At 41.4% G+C, this 14,138-nt stretch overlaps 1 protein-coding gene across 6 annotated transcripts in view; it reads right to left on the bottom strand.

The window, feature by feature from the left end:
• The window catches only part of ELMO1 (engulfment and cell motility 1), a 538,367-nt gene that overhangs the window by 409,902 nt on the left and 114,327 nt on the right, over positions 1–14,138 (bottom strand). For all 6 annotated transcript variants that reach the window (XM_058728689.1, XM_058728687.1, XM_058728686.1 and 3 more), the window contains one exon: positions 867–907. In XM_058728689.1, coding sequence (XP_058584672.1) covers positions 867–907 — 41 coding nt within the window. The remainder of the gene's footprint in view (positions 1–866; positions 908–14,138) is intronic.

Genomic DNA, 14,138 nt, shown 5'->3' with positions numbered 1-14,138 from the left:
CTTGCATCGCCCTGACCAATCATTTCCTCTGTGGATCATCGTGGTCCTATTGCACACCTAGTGGATGGAATGTGGCTCACCTTGAAGCATTTCATCTTCATGGCTTTGAGGCAGGGTGTTTAAATACAATGTTATATTCCTCCCCCATTTTGAAGGAATGGAGCAGAAAGAGGAACACAGAAGAAATGAATGCAATTTAAATTTTTGATAATTGTTATATTCCAATGGTCTCTGTTCTGCAATCCCTAATCACTATGCTTGCTGCATATGGAAACATTCCAATCAAGTATCCCAGGTCTTAAATAAACTCCAAGTAACACTGTCTTCATAATTCTGCTTTGGAGCAGAAAAACCTCATGCAATTCTATATATGCTTTCCCTTTGGATTGTTAAGGCTAGCCAAAGAGAGGTAGGAAAGCTGTAACACTGTCAAGTTCCATGGGGCAGCAAAACCACACACTGACTTGTCCTCTAAATTCTTTCGTCTTCTATGGGAGCCTGAATGGTCCTCTCAATTTATACCAGATGAGGTGTGTATTTAACCTCAGGAACTTCAGACTGCTCCCTGCTGAGTAGGATGAATGAACCACAGCTTTTCAAAATAAATAAAACCGGCCCCAATGTGCACACACCAGCCATTTCACACTTTCTGCTCTTTGAGGAACAACAGTAAATTTTTGGTGTAAGAGGGCATGTAAATTGTACAGAGTGATTCTTGATGTCTTTGCGGAGATCAGGTAGTAACTTATAAATAATGTTATAAATAAAAATAATAATAATAAAGCAATAATAATTGCTCAGGAATATTTTATTAGCTTCCAGTTTGTGGACTGAAGCAACTCACACGTATCCTAAGTAACACTTACCCATCACAGACTTCCTTTATTATTGCAGACAGTGGTTTTTTCTGCAAAAATAGCAAAAAAAAGGAAATGCTGTTAGTTTCATTTCATCATTTTAAATTAAAAAAAGAAGAAGAAAAGGAGCTTAATAAAAAGATATCTAAGTAAGGAGAACTTCCATTTGCTATTCTTGGTTGTTGTCAATGAGTCTGGTGTTTTTCTCAAGGTGTAATCTACCAGCCGTCACCGCCCAATATATTAATGATTTACTATCCTTGTGGTCCCTTTTTCTATTCTTAACGTTATTAGTTGAACAAAACATGCATCATATTTAACGTAGCTGCGTTAAAATCAAGATGAAAACGGAGCTCTGTTCAACGATCTCACAGGCAATGAGAGCCCCAAGGTCAAACGATAACCAGAATTCCTCAGGATCAGTACACGAAGCAGGCAACCAGCAGTGTGGTGTTACGCAAACAAGCTTGGATTCAGGACATTTTTATGAGAACGTGTGGCAAATGGAACAGGAGGCATTGCGAAATTGTTCCTACAAAGTGCATAGAATTCTTCTCCTAACCGTGGCCCTGACAAATGCCAATCATGCAGCAGCTTGAGCTGGACACACTTGAGTAATGAGACCATGACACCATGTGCCATGGTGTCAACTGGCCGGCTGACTACAGCTGTGCTCCAGGCCTAACAGCCACAGCTGTGTTCCACTCCGCCTGCCCCCAGAGAGAAGGAATGCAGCAAAGAGAGAGACCCATACAGCTCACCCAGTGATGTTGAAACCTCTCTACTTTGGACGAAAACAGACCCCCTATCTATCTCCGTCTGGGGTGGGCAGTAGCATGTCAACCGAAAGAACAAATCACAGGCAAGAAATAAAGGGGGCAGAAAAATCAAAGAAATACAACACATGGCCTTGGATTTTTCAGATACAAACATATAAAAAGCTGTCTACATATAAACATGTTCTGCTTCTGTCCCTCTGAAGGGAAATGTGTTATGGGGAAATGAATACTGAATCAAGCAGAACCAATTCAAATCCTAGCTCCTTAACTGGTCTGCAGCATAACCTATACAATTCCTTTAATTTGCTGAACCTCAACTAATTTATCTGTAGAACGGGCATAGGACCTACCCATACCTCAGGGCTGCTATAAGAAATAAATGAGAATTAATACAAAGAGCAAAAAAATCAAAAAAGGGTTAAGGGTTAGGATTTTGGCTTATTACTCTCTCATGTCACAGAATAGCCCTGAGACATGATGTTACCATGTCTGCTCTGACAAATTAGTGAATTCTGACCACTGTTCACAGTCCCTTCTAAGGGCCTCCAGCCCTAGCTAAAAGTTGACTCCAGCTCAGTCCACAGTGTTCCTCCAACGAACTCCTGCCCACCAGAGATCTAGTCTCTATGACTGAGACTAGATCCACCACATGGTCCACCACCATGTGTTCAAAAGAATGTCTGACTAAACTAAAAATCCAGTGGGAAGAAGGGGAACCTAGAATCATTGAGGAGTGGAAAGCTGCTGGGTTATCCCGACATCCTGAGTTGGTCTCCTTTCTAATAAGATGAGAAATGGAGATTGGGTTCTCCAAAGAAGTTACATGTTATACAAGCCAATGGCTTCACAAGAACTTATCCACTGTTTATGGCTTTAGCTTTGAGTGGAGGGGCAATGATGTTCTCACATCCAAAGGACAAAGGAATTTTAGGAGTAAAACTATGCCCATAAGATGAGGATTTTGCACTTCCAACTGCCAGAGCCTTCTCCAGGCTATCTGTATCTTATGAAGACTTATCACCCCTAGCCTCCTAATCTTACTTTTTGCACCCTCAAAACTGAAATATAAATAACAAGACTGGATGTTAGCCTTGAATTACATTGAAACAACAGATCAGACCAAGAAAGCATTGCTACTGAGGTAGGAGAAGGCATCTAACACAATAGCTCCCAGAATTAGATTTCCTAGTTGAGGTGTCATAAAGTAATTTCTTAGATTTTCCTTCAGGTCTGACTCATAGATTCAGAACCAAATTTGAACAGACAGAAGTCTATGGGGTGCTATTATATCTAGAATATTCTCAGGCTGGATAGATGAAAGGAGTAAAAACCATGGAAGAACTTAGAGATTTAACAAAGATTATACAAAGGCTCTAAACCACTGATGAAAAGGAATCACAGTTAACTGAACATAACGCACCCATAAGGCAGCCTTAACCCCTCAAAATAAATGTTATGGCCCACGTCCCACACCTGTCTCCTCTATTCTTCTTGCTGTTCCAGTGAAATATTAGCTCCCACCACCCAAAGGTAGTGCCAGTGAACTTTCACAGTCCTCCTCTCCCTTAATTGATCTACCTTATTTGACACTATTACTACTGCCTTCTTTTGGAAACCCTCTTTCCAGAGCTTTCATGGTATTTCCTTCAGTCTCCTACAGTGTTAACCAATACACCATCAGTAAAAGCCAAGAGATCCTTCAATTGTTTCTCTTTTGCCTCTAACTTCCTAATGCCACATTTCTGTTCTGGTCTCTTCCGCTTTTGCTTAATCGGTCAGTTCCTCATTCACTTCAACTGCCCACAGTGTAAAGTTCTGGCTCCAAATACTCTCTTGCACATCTCTGACAGCTTGCTAGATACAACATTTAACTCTCCTTCAGGAATCTTATTAAATACGCAAACAAAAACCATCACTCTCACCCATCAACCTGCCCCAACAACAACAGGACCTCAAAGGTCCCGCACCCCCACCAGGACGGCTCCCTCTGGTTGCACCGCTTCTGCTCAGAAGCACCTACAGCCTTCGTTTCTTCACTCTCCAGCTCAACGGAGTTAAAGGCACGTCATGACTTCTCACCTCCTAACTACTCTCCTAACATACAGACACTCCCCATCCCAACTCCTGCTATCAGACAAATATTCCCCCCAATCCCATTGCCTCTCATTCTTTGTCCCTAGTCCCAACCACTCCGGAGTGCAACCCCTTCATTACTGATGACTCACCACAAATCCTCAGTCAAATGCTCCACTGGCACATCAAACTCTGATTCTTATCTGCCATTAGTTCCTACACTGCTTACATGGGGCAGTTTTTCACATACATTTGTAGAGAATTCATCCTTGCCTTCCCCTTTTCTTTACTCTATTTTGTGATATATGCATTTCCACTGAGTATCATTATTGTTGCCTCCACAAACTGTCCCCCCTTTATTTGTTCCAGACCTTACTACTACCTCTGTAGAGCTCTCGGGACACTGTCACCAGATCCTTGCAAATAAGTCTCCACATCCCCACCTTCTTTCTCTCCAATCCCTACATTAGCCATAATTGGGTAAAATCTGACTTTCCCTACAAACTTTGCTCAGGTCACTCTTTTTTTGCCCCAATATCCTCTGTAGATCCCCAGTGACCATCACCAATATGGTATAAATCCCTTAGCTTGTCATCCAAGGCCTTCCACAATCTGTGCTCATGCAGTCAAACTTTATACTAATGCTGTACATGTTATTCATGCTTCTGGATTAGTCCATGATTCACCAAAAAAAAAAAAAAAAAAAAGGAAAGAAAAGAAAAGAAAAGAATCCCACTTCCATACTTACACTTTATACCATTTGTTGAATGTCCCTCTCCTTTCTGTTCCAGTTCTAACAATGAACTCTTACTACCAGTAATACCCATTTCAAAGCAGAATATCCACCTTTAAGCAGATGTCTCTGATCTCCCCAACCACACAGACAGAAGTCACTCCCTCTCTGTACTTAGCACATTAAATAAGTCACTCCCCAAAACTTTGTATCTCTGTCTTATCTTCTTGTCCCTTGAGAACAAGCCCTCTTAATTCATGTGGGTTAATCTTCTCCAGCCCTCAGTACTAGTTACCATAGTATATAGGTGCTAGTAGAATCTAAAAGGAGACTCAATGCATTTCTGTTGAATGGAAAACCCATACATTCACTTTCTGTCAAAAAACAAACAAAAAGGCTTGAATAAAGGAAACTATTTGAAGAATAGCCTGGATTAACTAGCACACCCACCCCACCCCCCCTTCCTACCATGTAAACTACACTGGGTGGCTCTAAGCAGCTGTTGGCTAGAAGTTGTTAGACACGTGAATGCTGTCACTACTCCCTGCACAGATGCCTCTTGAAGGAGTTATGTGATTCATGGCTTGGAAAAGCACTGAGCGAGCTAGCTGATGACGAGTGTAATTCAACAGGTGATAAAACAGATACCCATCAAATGACCATCACCATCCGTTAGCAAGGTCACACAGGTAAGCAGCACTATCATAAACTGGGACTGAACAAGATACCCAAACAGAAAACACTAGTCTGGTGCCACCGCTTTTCTCATTTCCTACACAAAGCCCTTAGTCTGACGTGAGTTTCCTTGTGCCACTTACATTCCAAGCCAAAGGCCAGCCAGCTCTGCCTATGTTTTGGTTAACATTTGCTCAAGCGGCATAGGATGCTTCTGCCTATCTCCCCAGTCTTCTAAGTCTTGGGAGTATGGTGACACTTTGATTGCTTTCTGTAGAACTGAGGAACAATTTGTCTTTCACTTCATTGAGAGAAAATGCTCAGGAGAAAAAGAAAATTTGGTCTAAAAGGCAAAAACTGGTTCTTCTTCCTGATTCCATAAAGCCTAAAGGAGCTAAAAATAAAATTCTATACTCTATTTGAATCTATCAGGATTTAGAATATTGAGGCAAAATTATTTTAACTACCTAAGTATGTTTTCATAACTTAAAAAAAAAATCGTAACTGCAGCGCCTGGTTGGCTCGGTCAATAGAGCGTGGAAGTCTTAACCTCAGGGTCATGAGTTCAAACTTACAGGTTGTGGAGCCTACTTAAAGTTTTTTAAAAAGTAACCAAATTCCTTAAGCTTTTTGTTTTGAAGGTCAAAACTATCTTCTTGGCCTCAGCAGTGAGCTGAGATGGGAAGAGCAGGAATGTTTTTAAGGATAACCAGGAGGGTTAGACAGTTACCAGACTGCACCTTGCAGGTGGTTAGGGGTGGCCCCAGACCACCACACTCTTTTCCTCATTCCCCTTAGCAACAGTGAAGTCATCTTGCAGCATAGAAAAGTATTTCTTCATTTTATATTTTTCTGGGGAAATTTTAATGCTGGTAGAAATATTTTTATTTGTCAAAGTATGCATTTCCATATGAATCTGATTGGCAAAGTACCATGTGCCAACAGTTATATTCAAGGAGTAGCTTTTTTTTTTTTAAGATTTATTCCTCCCTTTTGACTTTAACTCTTATTCTCCAAAAGAATTCCCTTATCTAATGGAATTTATCAAAGACAGCGAGTCAGGAGAGCAAATTTCCTATACAAAAAGATTTGTGTATCTACTTTTCATAAGATCAGCTACATTTTTGCGAATGACCAAATTCTCTAGCAATTCATTTTTAATCTTGTGTCTCTGGCAACACTCTCTTCTCTCTATTCGTTAAAGTGGGTGTTGGTCTTTGCTTTCCTTTTTATTATCTCTCCCTTGTCTTTAATGAAATGCCAGTATCATAAATTCCTGAATCCATGCCTCCCACTCTGACCCTCTTCTAAGGTCTGGTCCAGCAATACCAATAACCCCTCGGGCAGATCCACGTGGATGTCCTGCCACCCCTTCACGAAAGCTTAACACTTCATCTTCTTCCTTACTAAACCAGATCTTCCTCTTGGCTCCCTTTTATCTCTTAAAAAAAAAACTATGCTCTCACACAAACCACATGGTTCTTTTAAGGCATCAGAGAATCCCAAGAAGAAACATCCTTGGGAATCTCTGCTTGTTTGTTTAGGGGCAGGCAGCGTCCAGCCTGCCTTAAGGCTCCTTCCCCTGGAGAGAACCCCACAGTTCTGCCACATCCATGTCCCTGTCTCTGACATGCCTCCTATGAGCACAGTTCCTGTTTAACCACCTGTTCCTATCCGTTGGCAGAGGCATCTGTCCTGAAGACTCACCCAGCCCAAAGGCTCACCTCAGGGCTCTTAAATCTGTCCATGCACACACTGCTCCCTTGACACTGACCCATGGAGGCTGATAGCACCCCCAGCGTTGTGACCACATGCTGTGAGCACCTACGGATTGTGGGCTGGAGTTCTAGCCTCCAACAGTCACTCGTCAGGCACACACTTGTCCCAAAACGGACATCGCCCAGAAAACACAGCCTGGTTTAACTGAAACCTCACTCATTTCAAATGCTTTTAATGACACAGGGGGGGAAAGTGCTTATGTGGTGACATTAAGTTAACAGACACCAGGAAAGCATTGGGAATGCTGAATTTTTATCCACTCCCTGCTTTTCTAGATCTTCCCTCAACTATGAGCTCTCATCTTTAGAAAATGACCTGGGCTTAAACTCCAACTTCTGCAACTCTGGGTTTTGTAATCCTTAGGTTTACGACTTCTCTCGGTGATTCCATTTTCTCTACTGAAAATAAACACAGTACCTCACACACTGTAGTATCATGAAGATGAACTGAGATGGCACAGGTAAAACCTTTGAGATAGCACCCAGGACAGAGTAAGACACTGCATAATGTTATTTATGAAGAGCTTCTTTCAAAATTCTTGTATCCTGTGTTGCCACTTTACAGCTACTTTTTGTAAAAGTTGAAATAAATACATGAATGAATATCCAATTCCTCTTTCTTCTTTGAGTGACTCCAGCCCCGTTGTTGCCTTTGGCTCTCATCTCTTCCTATTCTTCATTCTTCAACTCATTTTCATTTTGTCTGCCAACTCAGTTACACTTGCTATGGAGGCAGAGACCACCTCTGAGACACCTCTGTCACTTCCCAGGCGAGTGGCTGCTGGGCCCCCGCAAGGCAGGCAATTAGCAAATATTGTTTCATTAAGACCACGTCTTCTTTTTCCAGACTTTTAGCTTCTTTCCCTTTCTTCTGGTCTCTTTCCGACAGCCGCTAAAGCTCACGCAGGAGCTAAAGAAGGAACATAGCAAGAGGAAAACAGAAGCAATCTCCGATCCCCACCATGCGTCTGCCCTTCCATACGGCCAGCGTCTTACAGTCCTTTAATTGCAAAACTATTTTCCACAAAGACTTAAAGTTTTTGGTTTCAGTGTGTTAAAAAGCTTTTCTCCAATGCTTTAAAAGAATGTGACAGATGCTTTATTCTGACACTTTGAGGCGATACAGCACAGCACTTGGGATTTTACTTTGCTTTTATAGATGGAAATTCATTGAACATATTCTGCACAGCAGTTATGAGTAATGTTGGCCCAGAAAGAAAAGAAACCCAGCTTCCACACGTCAGGACACCTCTGAGAAGGGATACGCATGTTAACTACGACTTAGCCTACAATAGGATTTGGAGAAACTTTTTTTTTTTTTTTTAATTTTTTTTTCAACGTTTTTTATTTTATTTTTGGGACAGAGAGAGACAGAGCATGAACAGGGGAGGTGCAGAGAGAGGGAGACACAGAATCGGAAACAGGCTCCAGGCTCCGAGCCATCAGCCCAGAGCCTGACGCGGGGCTCGAACTCACGGACCGCGAGATCGTGACCTGGCTGAAGTCGGACACTTAACCGACTGCGCCACCCAGGCGCCCCATGGAGAAACTTTAATGTACAGTAACCCGCCTAGTTCCCGGAGGTGCTTCCTGACATTGTGTCAATGACACAAGTCATCTTAGAACAGTTTTATCCTCCCACCCCCACCCCAACGAGCCCTATGATGAGTCTCCATGCTTCAGAGCCATTTACCTCCATACTTTTGTATGGAGGAATGTGATGTGCTCTGAGGGGGGTGTGTGTGCCTACTGTCTTCCTATGGGCAGCCTGAATAATCTGAACGAGAATGACAAAACCACACTTTCCTGGGCAAAGTTAGCTGGTTCTTGGAAAGCAAGTATGTTGATAACAGTTCCAATGTGAATCACTGGCACAAGATTCCATTGTCGGAAGTGACAAAGGGCTTTACAACTACATCTCCAAAGTAGTACAACCATGCGGATCACATTAATTTTAAAAACTGAAAGATGATAGGCTATGCCACCTTTTTCTTGACAAATGATTTGTTTCAGAAATGGTTTCTTTATAATGACTTGTTTCAAGCTTCATGAAACTAATTAAATATCACATTTTAGCAAGATAAAGTAGAATCTTTGTGTCAAAAAAAATCATTGGACTGTGTAAATGAGCAAAGACGTAAATAATTAGCACTTTTGTGTGTTAGTGGGTTACACACAAGTGAAAAAAACCCTTTCTCTTTGAGGTATTCTGGTATTCCTCCTCAGTAGAGACTGTATTTCCCTTCAATTGGAAGGGAAACTGAAATTTTAGAAAGTGACTAAAGTATGAAAATGAACAATGCAAAAACAAAGCACGACTGATACCAATTATCTTTTTTGATTCTCCTTCCTAGTCCCTATTTTATATTGTCCTAATACCAATGTTGCTAGGGACATAAGAAACATATTTTTCCCCCAAATTTCAGTATCTCAGGCAGCAATAACAACCAATCTCTTATTTCCTATCTCCCTCTCAACTTTCCCTAATATCAGTGCTTTCCAAGAAGTATGCCCAGATGACTCCCCACTGGCTGGCACGCCACTATACTCCACACGCTTGCAACCAAGTGTTCTCTGTGGAAAGGAGGGATTTGTACTCCAAACCAGCTGAGGTCATAAGGTCGGCCTACCCTCACTCCTGTGAAATAGTCTACTTATTTGTGTCAAATTCATATGTGGAAGGTTAATAAGTATTTATGTGCATGATTTAAAATTTAAAGGACAGGCAGGCTCAGTAGGATAAACAGAAATGACTGTGGACCCACATGAGTAGGGTATTATCAGTCTAGGTGAGCAGATACAAGAAAGCCAGAACCTTACTTTATTCAGGTTCAATTTAAAAACAGGATTATGAAGGTTTATCACCTGCAAAGAAACCAAGATTCGATATAAGACAGCAGTCAAAAGCACACTGAGAGGAACTGGTGGCAAAGGGAGTTTTTAAGAAGTGAGTTTATTTTTTCAATTTCTCCCCCTCCTTTATTTCTTGACTCTCTTCTTTATGTGGTGGGTTTACTTGTTTGTGAGTGGATACACCAATGCCAATTCATCCTTCTTTCTTGAATGGTAATGGATGTGCTGGGACATCTACCAGCCAACAGCAGAAGGACATTGACTTTCAAGTCTCAAATAGATGTCCCATGAATGGGGCAATGGTAATCTAAGGCTGAACCATAGCCTTGAAGAATAACAAAACAGGCTCTTCTTGAAGGGTTTGGAATATGCAAACAATGGCCACAACGTCATGCACTTTCTAAAACTCCCTTAACTTTGAGACATCATCAACCTAGACTTTTTTTTTTTTTTCAACGTTTTTTATTTATTTTTGGGACAGAGAGAGACAGAGCATGAACGGGGGAGGGGCAGAGAGAGAGGGAGACACAGAATCGGAAACAGGCTCCAGGCTCCGAGCTATCAGCACAGAGCCCGACGCGGGGCTCGAACTCACAGACCGCGAGATCGTGACCTGGCTGAAGTCGGCCGCTTAACCGACTGCGCCACCCAGGCGCCCCTAGACTTTTATTATCTATCATCACTTGGCCAGCCCTTCTGACACTTATGGTAATAGTAATAGCTACAATTTATTGAATGACTATCGTATATCCCCTATAAGATGATACTACTAAGTCTATTTTACAAATGATGAAACTGTCATAGGATCTTGAGATGTTAAGTAACTTGCTCAAAGCCTTAAAGCATCTAGAACAAAGCCAGAATTTGAACCTGGACCTATGTCATTTCAGAATCCGCGTTCTTTAACTCCATCCCAAATCTGAAACCCTGGCAACCATGAACAACAAGACCAAGTGCCCAGAGCTAACACCCAAGGGGAAGGGTGCTGGACTTCTGGGCATCTTGGTTCCTGGCACATAGTGAGTTCATGATAAACATTATTTTAATGCATGATGTTTCAGCACTTCCATGAGAATAGTAGATGACACTGCCTTGTGACGAAACCCTAAGTGAACACTGAGACTTCTGACATCCAGTGGAAGAATTCTCTGTGCTCTGGTCCCCTTCTCACCTTATGCTCAAATCCAACATCCAGCCCTCACTTCTGTGTAGTTCCCTTCTGTTTCGGGCCATTGTAACTTGAGTGTGTATCCTTCCATAACCTCAGACTCAAAACCTACCCCAAACTCTTTCCTAATTTGCAGCTTTTACTCATCTTCTTCTAGTTTGCCAGAAAATAAGCTTGGAATCAACATTATACCTTCCTTGCTCTTCATATTATTGGCTCTTCAGCCCCACCAAGTCAATCTCATAGGTGACTCACTAAACCTTCTTCTTTATTCTGCTTCTGGGTACAGAGGAGCAATTAAAAACAGATGATATCTGGGTTGCTTAGGGTACTTCTGGTTATAAGTCTAGCAAATGCAAAGCCATGGCTCATGTGGCATATGAACAGTGTCATACGCATGAATGAGAGAGGGGTTAAACAGGCAACTCAGAGGCAAAAGATGTCTAAGTCCTATAAACAACTCTTGATGATTAGGACCCATCCTGAGTTTTTAAGCAGGAAAGTGACATAGTCAAGTGCATTTCCTAATGACAGGTGATTGCACTGGAGGTTGAGAGACCAGTTAAGTGGACAAATTGGCCAGTGCATTGAAACCCAAAGAAAATCTGAAAGGAGGTACAGTCATACAGATACCTGCTTTATTCTCCTGTACCCATTTGTGTAAGGTTTCCATGAAGACTGTGAGTCCACCTAAATATCCCTCCACTATCTTGATAGCTGCTACCACCATTCGCTATTCACACAAGAAATCTCGGAATCATCTTTAACATTTCCCTCCTCTTCACCTGACACCCCCCACATATAATCAATCATCAATTTTGTGTCAATTTAATCCTACTAGACATCTTGATGAGACATATGCTTCACTTCTTTCTATCTCCCATCACTATCCTAAGCCACGGCATATCACTCTTTGCCTGGACTATTGCAAGGGCTGTCTAAATAATCTCTCTCATTTCATTTTACCTCTTGCAAAACATACAAATGCTTTGGAAGAGAAAGACAGCAAACCTATTTCTCCCCTCAACCGAGAATTCCGTTTAACTGAGCAAGAATGACCTCTAGCATTCTGCTAGCATTCTGCTTTTCCTTCTGAAAATGAATTGCAGATTTTAGGCTGCTTTCAGTAGGGACATCTTCTAAAAGTACAAATCATACCATGCCAATCCCCTGCTTATAAACCTCTCCTTTTCTTGTGGCTCTTGGATAAAGTATTAAGTCCATTTAGCTCCGAATAACAGAGCCTCTACTCATCCAATCAGCCAAATCCAGAGCCTCTGTTCTCTCCCACTGTAGAATTTCTCTTCAGTTCCAGAGAAGTAAGATATTAGCTAGGATTTCCTCAAATATTGCCTCTCCACCATTCATTTTGTCCTTTTTTTTATGTTTATTTATTTATTTTTGAGAGAAAGAGAGAGAGGAGCAGAGAGAGACAGAGACAGAGACAGAGACAGAGACAGAGACAGAAAATCTGAAGCAGGATCCACGCTATCAGTACAGAGCCCGACATGGGACTCAAACTCACAAACCATGAGATCATGACCTGAGCCAAAGTCAGATGCTTAACTGACTGAGCCACCCAGGTGCTCTGCATTCTTTATTAGTAGGACTGCCAGCTAGACATAGGTTACAACTTCCTAATGCATCCTTTTAACACAAATTCACAATCATATTTTTCATTCATCTTTTGAGCTATGTTCTGAATGAATTCCTCATTCTCATTCTCCAAGTTATCAATTTTCTCTTTAGCCAAATCTACTCTAGGGTTACTCTGTCTGTGCATTCTATTGTTTTTACTTATCTTTTGTAGTTTTCCTTCTTTTTTTATATTTCACTTACCATATGTATATTTTCCATTTCTAAGATTCCTAATTGATTCTTTCTGATACCCATATATTCCTCAATTTCTATCTACCTCCTTTGTGTTCATAATCTGCTCATGGAGATATCATCCTCTTGCTTTTAAAGTTATCCCTTTGGGAGATATCTGACACACTTATTTTTAAGTCCTCCCTTGTTGCTCTCTCTGTTCCTCCACATTGCCCAGGGAAAACAGGGCCAGCCAGAGCAGGAGCAGCATCAGATGTGATAAAAAGGGACCAGATGCAGGCAAGTTTACTGAGGTAACTGACTGGACAGAAAAGCCAATGGAGAGGGAAGAGCCTGGGAGGACATACAGTTTCAGCTTCAGCAAACTACGTGTATGTTCTCACCTATCACCTGGAAAAGGAAAACATGAAGTTTCCGAAGCAAAGCAACACAGGTCTTGGAGTAGAAGGCATGATAGGCATGATAAGGCAGTTTTGAATATATTGAGTTTGCAGGACAAGGGACATAGATGGCCAAGGCAAATAGGCTGATACGTGGTTGTTTATATGGGTCAGGAGGTCAAGAAAGAAGTCAGCCAGAAATAACCAGCATCCTATCGTGATGATGCTGACAAACCCAAACAGATCACCACAAACTTGTTCCAGAGTAATGGTCCATCTACAATCATTCTGAAAATGTATATATCTTATCTCAAAGCCATTTGGTTGTCTTTTGATCATGGATGGCTTTGATGGAAGGACAAAAATAAATCTTCCCAAAGGTAATTAATAAAATGTAAAAATATATAGAATAATATATAGAATATATATATAGAATATATAGAATAATAGAATGCATGGTGGGAACAAGGAAAGGCACGTTCCTCTCACCAGGGCCACCCCCTTGCAGAAAGATTTCTCTGCTGAAATCTACCTAGAAAGCAAACTAAAATCTGCAATTCATTTTCAGAAGGAAAAGAAGAATGCTAGCATTCATTCTTGCTCAATTAAACTGAGCTCATGGTTGAGGGGAGAAATAGGTTTGCTGCCTTTCCCTTCCAAAGCATGGCAAACTCTATTTTATGAGGTTATATAGACTCTGTCACACAACGAGAGGGAGCTAAACCAGAAAAGGAAATGGCCCGGTCACTTTATTTTAAAGGAAGTTTAAGTAATAACAGCTACAATACCAAGTCCGACAGTTGCAAAATCAGATGAGGAATGACTATTCCTGTCACAGTGTCATTCTACCTTTATTATGACATCACACAAAGCAATAGTGCAGCCGCACACAGGCTTTGTCACATCTTTGTCATGTGGAACAGAAGGAGCTCCTGCAGGTGCTATGTTTGGACACTGTGTAAAGTAAGGAGAGGTGAAGAATTAGTAGGACCATTTTACTGATGCGGGTACT

Source organism: Neofelis nebulosa, chromosome 4 (genome assembly GCF_028018385.1).
Source record: "Neofelis nebulosa isolate mNeoNeb1 chromosome 4, mNeoNeb1.pri, whole genome shotgun sequence".
Classification (NCBI taxonomy): Eukaryota; Metazoa; Chordata; class Mammalia; order Carnivora; family Felidae; genus Neofelis; species Neofelis nebulosa.
The sequence above is the reverse complement of the archived record's forward strand: the minus strand, read 5'-3'. Positions and strand labels throughout refer to the sequence as shown.